This window comes from Anarrhichthys ocellatus, unplaced genomic scaffold, assembly GCF_004355925.1.
Source record: "Anarrhichthys ocellatus isolate YVR2014 unplaced genomic scaffold, GSC_Weel_1.0 scaffold157, whole genome shotgun sequence".
In the NCBI taxonomy this organism is placed as follows: Eukaryota; Metazoa; Chordata; class Actinopteri; order Perciformes; family Anarhichadidae; genus Anarrhichthys; species Anarrhichthys ocellatus.
Genome location: NW_022280187.1, coordinates 79,548 through 94,947, shown reverse-complemented (window position 1 = coordinate 94,947; position 15,400 = coordinate 79,548). Strand labels below are relative to the sequence as shown.

Genomic DNA, 15,400 nt, shown 5'->3' with positions numbered 1-15,400 from the left:
TCAATTACATTATGATGCGTTCAGGCTCTGTTCCATTAATGAGTATTGGGTGAAGGTTAATTATAATATCAAAATGTGTTGAAATATAATCTGGTTAAATTTAGTTTTGGTGAGAATATTGAATAAATCCAGTTGTTTGAAGGAGATGTTTTTCACAGCAACATAAAAGAGATTGAATTATGAGCAGTTTAACGTCCTAACACTAGCTCTAAACGGAAACAATCTGTTGCACCCCTAATTATAAAAGTCTATTAACTATTCTACCATTGTCTTTTGTGTTTTTACAGTACATCACACAGAGGGTAACCTTGATTGAAATGTGTGTGATTGTGTGTGTGTTCTGTGGGTTATTTCTAGGTGTATGAAGTCAAGCAGTTGTGCGGTGTGGTGGAGAAGATCAGCTCCCTGGTCAGTAAAGTCGTGGAACCTCTCCACCCTCAAGTTGAGGAACATCAACCCAAGAACATCAAACACCTGTCACACACTTTCTCCAGAGAGAAACAGCACCTGTAAGTGCATCTCTTACACTTTGATGGATCCTTGTAGCCTAACGTAGTTGTACAGGTCACACAACAGTAAAGAGCATCATAAGTTATTTTCAAAAGTGTCACGGCACTATTACTGTGGTACACACTACAGTAAGATGTCCAAACTTTAGCATACAGTAACAAGTGTGTGTGCTTTTGTGTGTGTTTTTAACAAACAGGTTTGACCTCTCAGACAAAGATTTCTTCTTCGACAGCAAAACGAGGAGTTCAATAGTAAGTCCACGGAAGTTTGTCTGTGATGTGTCTATCAACATCAAAATATCCTTTTATACATGACTGTGGTTTTTAGCCAACACATTTTTCTGACAGATTGTATATCATTAAGTGAAACTTTCCAGTTGTTTGTTAGAAAGACCAGAGAAATGCTAGCAACGACCAAGAGGTTTCGTAAAACAACATGTTCTTTTCAACCCAACCTGGTCTCCTAAAAATGACGTTCTCATACAAGGAAACTACATTGTCAATTACGTTTCAGATTGCGTTTGTTTTTGACATATCACAAATATCTTTCTAATCATAGTGCACACAAATCTTTGTAGGGAGATGGCGGGGGTTGGATGGGTAGGTCAACACAGGACGTTCACCCTGGGGATCACTGTTTGTGTCCTGTGTAAAACCAGGAGTCAAAAGAGTGGTGCATGAATGATACCTAAAACACGGATATGAGTCGGTATTTTTGTACTTCCAGTTCCCTCGTCTCAAAGTCAATGTTTTTTTGACGCTTTAACGTGCAGATTTTCTTCAGCAGCATGGTGAATAAAGTTCAGTTCTTCTGTTTATCATTTCCTTTCAGGTGTTTGAAATATTAAAAAGAACAAAATGCAAGGCCAAGTACAGCATGGGTGAGTCTGGATCTTGGTCTCTCTCACAGGCCTCCTTCTATAGAGCAGGACTGGAATCGGACAAAAAATCATCCCTGGCATTTTGACCCAGACTGGCTAACCACAATCGGTCCCACACCACCCATCTTTGCCCTGCCTTTTGTATACCAACCATGTCACTCCAGTAGCCAGCCTGTGTTACTGTGAAAACATCTCCTTTTTACAACTGAATTCATTCAAGTTTCTCATAAAAATCTGAAATCTATAATTTTACATTTGAACACATCATGATAGCGTTGTAATTTATCTTCGCCCAATACTCGCTTGAACGCACCATAATTGACTAAAATTAAATCTCCGTTGATGTGAGCTGTTGGCTCTGTTATAAGCAGGACTGTGCTTGGGAGGGACACTGGGCTGTCAGCAGAAGAGCTGGTCACTGTGATTACTGCATATACTGCATGCATGCAAATGAAGTACAATTTAATAGGCCTACGTTTCTGATTAAGTTAGGTGTTACAAATGTTGCTATGCTGTTAGCTTTGTTGTGTAGCCAAGCAAGACTGTGTTGCCAACCCGCTACTGTGGCAATATTTCCTCCTGCGGATTTCAACGGATTTGTTATTCTCAATGTAGCATTAACAGGGATCGTCGATTAAAAAGCATTAATGACAATCTACCGATGCCATATTTTTCCTGAATATTGGCCCCTAATAAAGATAACACCTATTTTTTTACTTGCCTGATCAACAACTGCATGAAGAATTCCACTTCCCTGAGTTTACTTGCCCCGGAAAGCGAGCAAGTCTTAATGTCGAGCTCTAATAGCATTTACTTGATTAAAGTTGGTTCAAAAATATATATATATATATTTGATGTGGTTACTAGTTGTTCCATGTTGCTGTAGCTTAGCTTTCTAAATTTGTCTGGGGGTATCTTCAGTGTGGTGAAGCTTCATTCAATGTAGAATAAATGGTAGCTTAGCTTACCACACTTTTCTGGTAGGTTGTCCAACATTGCTTATAAGTAATATAATTCAGAGTTGTGCAAGCCTCAATGACCCAGCTGTGGTAACATTTACTGAGCTTGGGTATAAATATGTAGAACCCACATTAACTCCTGTGTTTGTTTTTTCTCGGCAGGGATCACCACTCTCCTGGGTAATGGTGTCTATACAGCTGCTTATCCTCTTCATGATGTGAGTACTACTAATCCTCGTGCTAATAGTTTAATATTATCAGTGGTACTAGTAAATCACGTTTATATGTTTGTATTTTGAAGCCGTTGTTATCAGTTACATAATTGTAATCACTAGAAGATGAGGTGAAACAATGCCAGCACTAGAAAACCACTGTAGTTTCTCCTCCTCTTCAAACTAGTCCATCTCAGATGATTAAACTCTGTTTACAGTCAGCGTGCGTGGTAACTAGCTGTCGTGTTTCTCTTTCGTTTTTCAGGGAGATATTAATGAGGAGAGCGCAGTCCCCAATGACAGAAAGGTGAGAAAATTATATCAGATTCTTTATTGAAATGAGTGTGTAGTATTGAGGGATATATATTGACAGAAATGGAATATCATATTACTAAGTATGTTTTCATTTGTCTATAATCACCTGATAAAAAGGAGTTGATGTGTTTTTTCCCTTAGAATCAGTCACATATGGAGCGGGTCCTCTTCACAGAGCCAGCCGCCATAATTCTATAGTGGCCCAGAATTGACAAAATAAACACTGGCTTTAAATAGGGCAGTTTGCGTTTTTGTGCTTTCTCGTTGGCTACTGTAGTTCTCCAACATATTTGGCACAAGGGAGAAGTTTCAGTTGGTTGCAATCTGCAACCTCGTCGCTAGATGGCGCCAAATCCTAAGCACTAGAGCTTTAAGTAAAAGTACCTAAACAGCAATGTAAAAATACTCAATTATAAGTACAAGTCCTGCATGAAAAATATTACTTCTGATAGACAAATCTGCTTTGTTTTTGGACGTTTTCCTCTAATCTTAGATTTTTAAGTGAGATGTTGGGTTATTTGAATATTTATTAGAAGTGAAACCACATGAAGAAGTTCAGAAATCACTTTTTGGTGGAGCAATTGAAAACTCAGACATTTGAACTGTTCTGCTTTTTGTAAGACATCAGAAGTCAAAAAGGTTGGAAACCACTGGTTTTAAAAGCATGCTATATTATCCATTGTGTAAAATCTTCACCTTAAAAGCAACTAGTAACTAAAGCTGAAAAATGGATGTAGCGTAGTAGCCCACAGTAAAATAGTAAATCTCAAGCAAAGTACAAGTATTTAAAAATTGTACTTAAGTATAGTACTTCAGTAAATGTACTTAGTTACTTTCCACCACTGTACAAACTGACACACACACTAGAACCACAAAATAATCTGTCACAACTCTGGTCTGCTTGAACATGCTAATTGGCCCTTTGCTAGGTCCCGCCCCTCAAACGCAGACTGGCCAATCATAGTGGAGCATCCAGTGTTCGCCAACTATCCGGCTCTGCTCCATAGACTCTCATGTAATGGTTTCAGATGTTCTTCATGTTCAGGCTGGTTTAGTGGATTTGGAGATAGTCATGGTTAAACGTTAAATGTTTCACGTTGTAACAGTGAATAAAGACCTACTCTGCTTTACAGGAACAGTGTTGTTCCTTTATTTCATCATGTTCTGTTTCGATCACCAGGTGTTGGTTCACTTTTACACTGTGATCTGTAGCTTTAGCTTCTAGCTAAAAGTATTGTGTTTATCCAAAGCTTGTCCTGCTTCTGAGAATACTCAAGTACCAAATGTATATAAATCCACTAATGAACATAGTCCCTAAACCAATGAACTATCTACAGCATATTTATAATTACATTAAATCAACCAACAGTACAGATTAAACTTAGAACAAATGTATAGACTTAAATGATGTCAAATGATGGATCTAAATGACTGGGAGACATTTGTGTTTGTCACATGAACCATTTACCCAGGGGCTAACCCAACTAACAGGAAAAGGAAGTCTGCCCAAAGACAAATATGGCAGTAGAAAGTCTTAAGGCATGATAAAACTGTACAAATAATACAACAAAATATGTTTGATTGTCTTCCTCAGCTTTTGTATGAAGAGTGGGCGAACTACAGTGTCTTTTACAAGTACCAGCCCATCGGACTTGTGCGGTAAGGACACATTTATTTAGGTATATTATTTACTTTCAATCTTCCTTGTATGGTAAAAATCAGAGCTAAAAATTATGTAGTGTGAATTTGGCATTAGTAAATCAATAGCATTGACAGATTTTTGGTGATGTCACAGCTAAATTAGTCAGGGGTAAGCAAGTTTTATCTATGTTCTGCTTTTGCAACAATACAAACAATTAAGAGCTTTTAACCACGTGTATGTTTGCGACCAGCTTAATATGATGCGTTTACGTTCATTAAGATGCATTTACTGTCATTATGATGCATTTGCTTTGATTTTGATTAGTTTATATTCATTTTGATGCATTTATGTTTATTAGGATATATTTGCTCATATTATGATGCGTTTGCATCATTATGATGCATTTAGGTCCATTATGATGTGTTTACGTTCATTATGATGCGATTTGTTGCTTTCATTACGATGAGAATTAAATAAAATTGAGTTAGTGTGATGAGCCTGTTGGCAGCAGCGTGTACATGATCACCTGGCTACTTGCTAAGTTAATTAACAATTTATTTATCGCTCACTACACTAGAACAGACTACAGCCCTGAGGATTTCCTAATCCTGAATGTTTAATTAAAACCACTGCATTGTTTTAGTGATGTTTAGGTCATATCATATCTAACTCTGAAACAGGATTTAAAAGTACAGTCCCATCCGTTGATTTGAGTTTAGTTTTGATTTTTGTCCTGACCGATGACTGTTTTTTTTCAACCTTGGTCTTCACTCAGTCTCAAGCTCATTTGGTCTTTGACAGCTCTGTCAGTATTTGTGTGTTAAGGCTGGGCAATAATGCTGTTTTCCATATTACTTGATTACATTTTTACAAATTTCTGTTGTTCAAGCTAACTGTATTTAAATGCTACCAAAAAAGATTTAGCTGTCTACGTGTTAAGGTTTTTTGTTTCATGTAATGTGTTATGGTGGAATACAATTCATTGTATTGAAATATTTTTGTTTGTTTGTGGAGGTAATTTGCATGTCAATATTGGATATCATTCTGTATCAATATCATAATGTGCATTTTTTTTTTCTTCTGCAGAAAAGGTAATACATTTTCTTTGTTGAGGTCTAAAAAGGTCTTAAAAGGCATTAAATCAGATACCCTTCAAGTTGTTTTGGCATCTGATAAGCCTTTAAAAGCATCATTTGTGACTCAGGTTAGACTTCCTCGATCAGATTTCATTGTTTCATCACCAACGAGCTGTGATGTTTTAACGCTGGATTGTTTACGATCTGAATCGCTGCTTACTCTTCAAGCACATCAGTACAGTTCAGGTTTCCATGTCCTGATACCATTATTGTAGCTTTGTCTGAATAATCTAAATGATTTGAATCTTTTGTGTTTAGGAAGTATTTTGGTGAAAAGATCGGTCTGTACTTTGCCTGGTTGGGTTTGTACACCCAGATGCTGATTCCTGCCTCTCTAGTGGGGGTCATTGTGTTTCTGTATGGATGTGCAACAGTCGATGACAACATACCAAGGTAAACACACACACTCAATTCTATAACCACTCATTCTCTGCTGCTATTCGTCTCCCTGAAGCTATTTTGGAATATTTTGCTTTTGGGCATCAATCTCATGACCCCTAATATAACAGTTGGAACAGTTTGACATTGTGGGAAGTACTCAAAGCTCTCAGTCTGAGTGGGATGAGAAGATGGATTTCAATCTTATGTCTGTCGCATTAACTGTGTGCAGCACCACAGTGTCTTGTTGTCAAACTGAGGTTGTTTGGTTTGGTACCATCATGCCTGTACGGAGAGCAAAACTGGTTCACATCTGCAACATATTGATCTTCTTTTGTAAAGAAATCGATTTAAGTATGATTCCCAAAAGGTTAGACCATTTTTTTTGTTAAAATATTAGGACTCAGCAATGGCTTGATAATATGCACTGTGTAAAATACAGTGAAAAGGACTTTTTAGATCAAATGCAAATTTGTGCGCATGTCAGTTTATGAATTCAAACCCATTTATTTATATGAACCTATCCGCTCCGAATCAGGAAGCTTTGTATTTAGCAGTGCAGGGGTTTTTTTCACAGCTGTTTTGACTTCTGTGAATTTTCGGACACCGATAAAAACAAGCCAACCAATAAAATAATGACTTGCAGAGGGGGTAAACATACTTTGCTGTCCAGGTAACGTATAGAGAACCATTAATTTCCAATTGCATTAGCTTGCACTGTGCTTTGGGCATAATATGAAATTGAATGTAGCCTATTTATTGTGAAAGTTATAGTATAAAACCTGACCATACAGGATAAGCGATAGCATTAAATAATTTATATCTGTTACAGTTACAGTGCATTGATGACTGTGTCGGTGCAAACCTTTACATTTCAGTGGAATGTATGGAACGTGAATGTGCAGTATATTCATTTCGTTTTGCCTTTTCATCCCTGGTGTATAAAGGCCTTCAGATTTAAAGGGAAAATGTACCACCTCGTGGATGTTTTATCAGTGTTGATGGTAAATGTAGTCAATTGAAGCAAAACTTCCTCCACGTGTGCTGTACTTACCCAGAGAGCTGAGTTTGCAGCTGAAAAATCTGTTCTTACTCCATCATTTGACGTGACAGTGACGTAATTTGATGCAAACATGCTGCTGTTTCAGCTTGGATTTCGAGTCTCCGCTTCTGCGTAGCCAGGGGGCGCCGTGCTCTAGTGTCACTCAAAACATAAACTTCCTTGTTCTCTTTGCTTGTATAACCAACTAGCTACGTTTCAAACTCTGAAAATGGCATCCTATAAAACGAGTGCAGAGGAAGCTATGAATGAAAATACATTTCACAGTGTTTTGTCTGAATCAAATATACAGCCATGTTTTTTGAGCTCGAGTATGAGGCAGAAGAAATGCTGCCAAGAGAGACTGCGGGTGCATTAGCTGTGCAAGAGGACACAGGTGGGGGGGCCCTCGGGGCTTCAGAAGCTTGCTTGCAAAGCATCCTGGTACAGCTTTCTTGGTCAATACAGTACACAGGAATTTATTGCTTCAACGGCAAACATTTACCATCAACACTGATTGGACAGCCACATAAAAGGTTAAAATTGTCCCTCTTTTAAAGAAAATCAAAGTGGATACAGAAAAGAAGAACAAATGCAGAGAGAGGGAGACAAAATCAAAGGTTTGATGAACGAGTAGGGAAAGTAGGGCCTCTTCCCCTTCCTCAACCTGCTTGTCATTATCCTCAGGACATTATGACACACGCTAACGGCACACTTTTACACTCAACGCAGACCATACAGGCTCAGTACAAGTGTTAATGTCAGCGTCTCACTCAGACACCAAACCACACCGAGATAAACCAGACCGCCTGTCTGTCTGTGGTCATTGAGACTGCCTGATGGACATCTCCATTATAACTAACTTAATAAGGGATAATAGCAGATATTAATCTTTCAATCTTTTCAGATCTGGAAGACACCAACTTAATCCTTTTTACATACTTTAAATATACATTTTTAACATGTGATTGTGTGGCAATAAGTTTTTACTATTTAATTCCTTGGTGACCTCAGTGCTGCCGACAACGGCGGACACAGAGCTTCAGAGCCGGGGGATGAGAGCGGTCGGGCAAGTGTCAGAACTGTGCAGAGTACCGTAACAAAAACACTGACACTTAGCCGACACTAGGCTATTATAATACATCCAAGTCACAGAAGAAAATACAGTTGTACTGACAGTGATACACGTCAACTTGACTTGGGTCTAGAGGTGTTGTAGCATTTATTCACTGACTCTAGCATTGCGCCAATACATTCACAGCTAAAACGTTAAAAACATCTCTCTACCTCTCCCTCTACCTCTCTCTCTACCTCTACCTCTCTACCTCTCTCTCTACCTCAGACTCTGTAACGTTGCCCATACAGCATTTACCGACATAAGTGGGCCGAATGGAGATGACATGCAGGTGGTGGTGGCAGACTGGCAGTTGAATAGAATCATGTGGCTGTAAGCTTCTACTTCTGTAGTTGGAAGAAGAACAATACCCCTAAACGGAGGCAGAGGCATTTTGCTTTTCCCTAGTGGTCCTTTAACTTTATCCCCAACACTCACAGTCGGCATCTTTCTCAGCTCAGCTGCCTGTTCCATCAGTATCCGACTGAACTCTGGCGGCGCCTGTTGTGCGCTACATTACATCACATCAATACGGCATCATACAAAGCAGAGCGTCTGTATTTATGACAGTATTGAAAATCCTACCGTTGAGTTATCTAAATACCCTGGTTGTCATGCCAGGGGGCAAAAGGGTCAACAGGAGATGGACCCAAACGCAGAGACACAGGAGAACAGGGCCCCGTTCCTCGTACGTGGCTAACTGAGTTAGCCGGATAATTTTCAGGATAAGATTACATAGATCAGGATTTTCAGTTCCACGAAGCAAGTTTGGCAAAATCACCATGGCAACACATCTATAAGCTTGAACCTAATCCAGCGCAGGCTAACTGAAGGTAGCTGGATAAGCTTGCCACACCCCCGGAAAAAATGGCAGCTCCTGTCATATACGGTAGTCTAATGCGCTTGCGCATACTGTATACTGGGAGTTATACGGGAGTTCCGGAAATGCATGTAAAGTGAGACACACGGTGATCCATTAAAACCAGCTGAGCAAACTAAGAAGCCTCTATTGCATTAATGTACAGCTCCCTTCCTCAGAGATCCCATTGATCAAGGAGCGATATTAGTTAGATTAGCATTTTATAGGGAGAGAGTTCTTCCACATCGCCAAGATCCGTTATCACATCATGATGACTTCCTATACGAGCGCTATCGATTCTGCCGACAAGGAATCATTTATTTACAAGACCTTCTGGAGCCATACATTGAACACCACACGCCGCAGCCGAGCATTGACTGTCTCACAGACTGTATGCAGCCTTGCGCTGTTTTGCGAGTGGTACATTTTTGTACAGTGTCGGCGATGCGGAGAACATCGGGAAAGCCGCTGCATGCCGTGCTGTTCGTAAAGTGTATTTTGCGCTTAATAAACGTATGGATGTATTCATTATATTACCATGGCACATATTGTATTGACTCACCATTCTGAATAATGTGTTTGTGCTTAGTGTTTACTTGCTCCCATGTCCTCGTGATGATTAAAGCACTCATAATTATATGACAGTGTTATTAGTACACCAGCATATTATTATTGAAGAAAATGATTAAGATGATAAGAATAGAGAGAATCACACACTTTCTTTTCACTTCTTCAATTGATTGAATTTCTGATTATGAATGATACATACATACTGATCCGCCCACACACAGATTCACACACATATTCAAACTCCTAGTTCTATATGGTAATCTACACATACATGTATATACACATATATATAGTAGGCTACATGATACATAAGGCCATACAGTACATATATCCTCATATTAATTCGTATCAATTAGATACTCTTTGGGCTTGTTTTTATCTACTTATTCTGAAAGAGTTGAGATAATTATTTTCGCTATATCTTATTCGATGATGTATTCCATTAAGCCTACTGCCAGCAGGCACATTTAAAGAAATATAATCTGATTGATTGGGGTGATGAGGCACTTAAAATTAGCCTATACATTTCCCAACACTTACGCATTTAACTTGTCTGCGATATTTTGCCATGCTTCTTGTCTAGCCCTTGCAGCGGTGGCAGTGTTAGATTTTGCCGTGATTATGGTCTTGAATTCCTCATGATCATCTCCTGCTCGTCAGCGGAGAAAAAAGAGGCTCTTTCTTTGAGTTTATTTGCCATTGTACTGTTAGAAAATCGTGGTTTCGGTGATCGATGCTTCCCCCTTTTGAAGTAGAACGGGCACGCGCAATTATCCTGATCCTGATCGTCTGGTTCGAATTAACGAGACTGTTTGAGAGCGGATCAGCCTTGGAGAAACCGACATAGCCTGATTTCAATCATCGGGTTAATTTCAGCTGGCTAATAGGACATTTGATTAACTTAGTTGAACCACGTACGAGGAACGGGGCCCAGATGAATGATTCAGAGTGATTTTTATTAAACAAAAAAATGTCAAAAACAAAACTTGCAGAGTAGGAGAGACCAAAAATGTGTAACCAAAAAAAAAAAAAGAAGGAAAACTATAACGGGTAAAACACAAAAACAGGGTACGGTAATTTAGGAAGAAAGCACAAGGGATAGCAGGGAACATATGCAGAACAGCACAGACAAACCAACACTGAGACAGGGGACACACAGGGTTTAGATACACTGGGGAGATGCAAATGATTAGACACAGGAGGATTCAATCGGGCGGGGCAGACAATCACAAAGGCGGGAAAACATACAAAGGCAGGAAGTGAAGTGAACACGAGACACAAGAGGCAGGGAAATTCAAAATAAAACAGGAAACAAACTACAAAAATTCTTCTTCTTTCTTAATATCTGCGCTGTTTGTTGTTGCAGCAGAGGAACAGTTAAATGATGAATATTAAAATGATCACTTTAAGATAATTTTAGTGTACACATCTGTATTTATGAAATATGAATCTGTATGTTGATGTGTGATATGGACTGTGTGACTGTGTGTTTGTGTACACGTGGCTTGATGTGTGTGTGTGTGTGTCTTGTTTTCCAGCATGGAGATCTGCCACCCGAGGAACAACATCACCATGTGTCCTCTGTGTGACCGAGTGTGCAGCTACTGGAAGCTTAGCACGGCCTGTGCAACCGCCCGGGCCAGTCACCTGTTTGACAACCCCGCCACCGTTTTCTTCTCCATATTCATGGCTCTGTGGGGTGAGGGAACGAACATCAGCTCTCTTGAAAATACATACAGTACATACAATCACTGTCCACTGTATGTCCTGTCATTTGTGGTGAAATTTAATCGACGTATCATTAAACCACGTTGCCCTTATTTACTGTTACTACATTTGAGGCAAAGGTACACAAAATCGGGCCTCTCATAGTCAGCTCTTTGATTTTGCCAGCTGAAATGTTTCCCCCCCCAACAGTGAACAATCCAGTCCTGAACTGGGAACTTATTTAAATTATTTAAATGTGACAAAATATAGATAGCTAATGATACGCTAACTCTTGGCCTTGGAAGTATCACTAGGTTACTACTGTAGTAAGTTAAGGTAGTTAGCTGGGTGGCTTACATTAAACAAACAAACACACAGTTTAATCTATTCCTCATATTGCTCCTGTGTTTTTGGTTTTGGAGAGGGTAAAAAAGGACAAAATATTAGTTAAATATAATATTTAACTAATATTCATAGACCCTGGTTAAATGAACATCCATGTTTGAGGACGAGGACTTTTAAAAAATACATCGTTTATCAAAGCCAGAAGCTGTAAAAACAGACATTATCGTAGGATTTTCAACTTTCCAGCGGCCCTCGAACACGTCATGTGTAAGGAACACTTCCATCAGGAAAAGCAACCAAATATGAGCTTAAGTGTAATATTTAATCAAAAACACTTAGCTCTACTTCACATTAATAATTTGCTCCTCATGCTCCTCAGCGCAACTTATCAACCCAGTATTTAACTATCCAAATAATAAAATAAGAAATATATCAGAGACGCTGATAGAAGGCATTTACCACCAGTCTTCACCTATAGTACATAACTATTAATCCGGATCTGAATGCAGAATCTGGAGGCTGCGGGACTAGATTTTGGTATCAGAAGTGTTCTGGTTTCCGTTTGTAGTCAGAGTTGTATTGAGCAATCACATTCGAGCGGGCTTTGGCCTCATGCAGGTAAACAGTCCGTGTGAGAGCAAACGCAATTTGGGAACCAACAGGCTATCGTCTGACAGCTATTTAGCTTTATATTAGCTAACAAATAAAATGTTAACTGAGTATAAAGTGGATACCCATGAAACTCCACTAATATTGTAAACAATGAGCAGTAGACCGAAGAGGAAGTCTTGGCCCTGATGTCCGCTGTCTACACTGGAACCCCCAAAATATTGTCCGTTGCCTCCAGAGTCTTATCGTCATCAGATAGTTTGAGATATTGACTAACCATTTACCTATTACCACCACCGTCCTCCCTTAGCCAATGCACCTGGTCAGCCAAATGCAAAAGATTTAAAGTTGAAGGGTAATAAAAAGTGCCTCTGTATTGGTCTAATTATATTCTGTCTGGTTCAAAGCTGCCATGTTCATGGAGCACTGGAAGAGGAGGCAGATGAGACTGAACTATGAATGGGACCTGACTGGGTTTGAAGATGAGGAGGTGAGTGGTGACCAAATAACATAACCATTCACGTTTTCATTTCGACCACCGTAGATTTCCTACACTTTGGCACACAGGAGAAGTGTCAGTTGAGTGCAATCTACAACCTCACCACTAGATGCTGCCAAATCAACACATTCTCTGTTTAAAACAAATGGGAACCAACCAAAAGTGATGTAGTCGAGAAAATGTTTTAAGCTACCAAAGAAGTATTTTCAAATCATATGGATACATGAAGTGAAATGAATGTAATAATCTGATGCTGTAGTTTTTACTAACACCCCCCCCATCTCCCTGTCCACCTTTCTCCGTCTGTCTCTCGCTCTCTGTCTCTGTCTTTCTCTCTCTCTGGGTTTATTTTTCACAGGAAGCTCTCAAGGTTTGGATAAATTCATTTCACTTGATAAAGTCCTCTCTTTACTCTTTTAGTCTTTCTGCTGCAGCTTCCAAACTCAGATCATAACACAAGACATACAGTATGTGTGTTACTATGAATTCAATTTGCAAATGGAGTCTTTGTTCTATTTACATGGTGCACAACGTAACTGAGGTTTTGTCCATTAGTATAGGTATTAGAATGAGGCCAAACATTATCAGAATTGCTTCAGTGACAAAAAAAGTCTAAATTATTTACACTTAACATGTAGCATTCTAAAATAACGCCGAACGCCAAATCTAGACAAACTGCAACAAGGAGAAGTGATCGCAATCACTTGTCAAAAGATTCAGAATCTGTGGAACCTAGACGTCAGGGGAGCACATGCATACCTCTCAGCGCTGATTCAACATTAAACTCTATTTATGCACACAGAAATATGCATACGCATGATTCTTTTCAGAATTATGAAACCGTGCTTACGCATTGTTCTGTTTTATGAAGCTATCTCATTATAACATTGTGCACGCATGTATCGAACAGATTTTTAATCCCACATTGAGCCATACATGGACATAGACATGCCTTTAATCATTTATTTAAATTAATGATTATATAAAATATAAAGAAGAATAAAATGATAGGTCATCAATCAATTTTATACGTACCAGAGCTTTTCATTTTTTTATTTTTGTGCTAATGCATTGTATATCTATCTCTTGATGAGGCATTATATAATCATATAAAGGCAAGTTTTAATATGGAAAAACTATGATAAACTAGTCAACAACAATATGCCTCTTTAAAGTGTTACGTTGCTACCACCTAACTATGCATACAATACATCTCACGCACACAAGAGTGTTTGGTAGGAATGTGTGTGTGTGTGTGTGACACACATGACAGCAGCCAATTCACAAGAACAAATTCCCTCAATTATTAAGAACGTAAAATCTGAAGTAAATGGCTAATCTTTTGAAACACTATATCTCGCTCTCGTTGTGAGAGATCATACTACAGAAACAAGGTCTTCATGTTTGCTTGACATCAATATTGTTTTTCTACCTGTTGCTTCTTTCTGTTTGTCACATTGAATGGAGCCTGAGATGGATGCTTATTTAAGACAAAATAAGGCAAATAGGATCACATTACCATATATTTCTGTTAAATTCAACACACAAACTACAGCCTCAAAAATTAACAAAGGGTGGAATCAAAAAGTCAGAGGAAATTATTTTTACTGATTAATGTCAGAAATATATCTGATAATTACATTAATTCACCAGTATAACGCATTTTTTTCAGGAAAATAACATAATATATGTACATAGTTAATTACAGAAAAGTCCCACTCCCAGTCTCCATAAAATGCTGCTATCAACCTTTACAATATGATCACTTTTCCTCTCTTGAAGTGCTGCGATTATTTCCTGACCTTTCAACTCAACCATTTCTTTCTCCTGCTCGCTTTTATTCTAACTGCGAGTGTTCATTTCATTTCCTGACACAATGTTTCATTTAAAATCTATGTTATGTTTAAACACACCAGTGGTTCGGGGGGTGAGTATGGACTCTACTGTTATGCTCATTAAACAGCGTGTCAGAGAAAACAGCTGCCACCTGTAAACAGCTGCTGTCACCGCCTTCTTGGATAGTGCCATAACACGCAAATGCTTGTCTTTGATCGTATACAGCGGCCAATAGTAGCTGATCGATGTCCAAACAAACCTTGAGACCTCTCTTCCTTTTTCTCTCATAGATGGGTTAGAGGTGGTTAGATGGCCATGGTGACTTGTTTTGTTTCAGATTCGAGACCTACCGGATTACAGCCATGCAAAGCCTATAGCGCCAACTTCTGACCAAACTCCCCTGTAGCCGAGTTTGTTCCCTCCAAACCAGTTGATGGAAACGCACCTTATTTGAATTTCTGTTTTTGTAACATTTCAAAAATTCGCTAAAGAACCTGATGTTGTGAATAGGGGCCACATGCACATTTAAAGAGGTTACTTTCCCAAACAAAAGGGAAGCCTAAATCATGCCTACAAGTGTGCTGACTCAGCAGAGATAACTTTAAATGAGAAAAGTTGATCTACAGGAGAATAATTATGCCTGAGAGCTTTACTGCATTATATTCCATTATATTCTAAATCCAGTGGTAGGCCGTCAGTGCTTTCAAAGCCTTCTCTGCTGGCTGAAACAGAATCACAAAGTTATAGCTATTTTATAATTTAATAATTTTTCTTATATACACTACATGTA

At 38.8% G+C, this 15,400-nt stretch overlaps 1 protein-coding gene across 1 annotated transcript in view; it reads left to right on the top strand.

Moving 5' to 3' along the window:
- Window positions 1-15,400, top strand: part of ano1b (anoctamin 1, calcium activated chloride channel b) — a 64,450-nt gene that overhangs the window by 24,709 nt on the left and 24,341 nt on the right. The window contains exons 4-13 of the mRNA XM_031877987.1: window positions 358-509; window positions 707-761; window positions 1,342-1,390; window positions 2,512-2,567; window positions 2,827-2,868; window positions 4,471-4,535; window positions 5,913-6,047; window positions 11,153-11,313; window positions 12,683-12,765; window positions 13,133-13,144. Of these exons, the coding sequence (XP_031733847.1) occupies window positions 358-509; window positions 707-761; window positions 1,342-1,390; window positions 2,512-2,567; window positions 2,827-2,868; window positions 4,471-4,535; window positions 5,913-6,047; window positions 11,153-11,313; window positions 12,683-12,765; window positions 13,133-13,144 (810 nt within the window). The remainder of the gene's footprint in view (window positions 1-357; window positions 510-706; window positions 762-1,341; window positions 1,391-2,511; window positions 2,568-2,826; window positions 2,869-4,470; window positions 4,536-5,912; window positions 6,048-11,152; window positions 11,314-12,682; window positions 12,766-13,132; window positions 13,145-15,400) is intronic.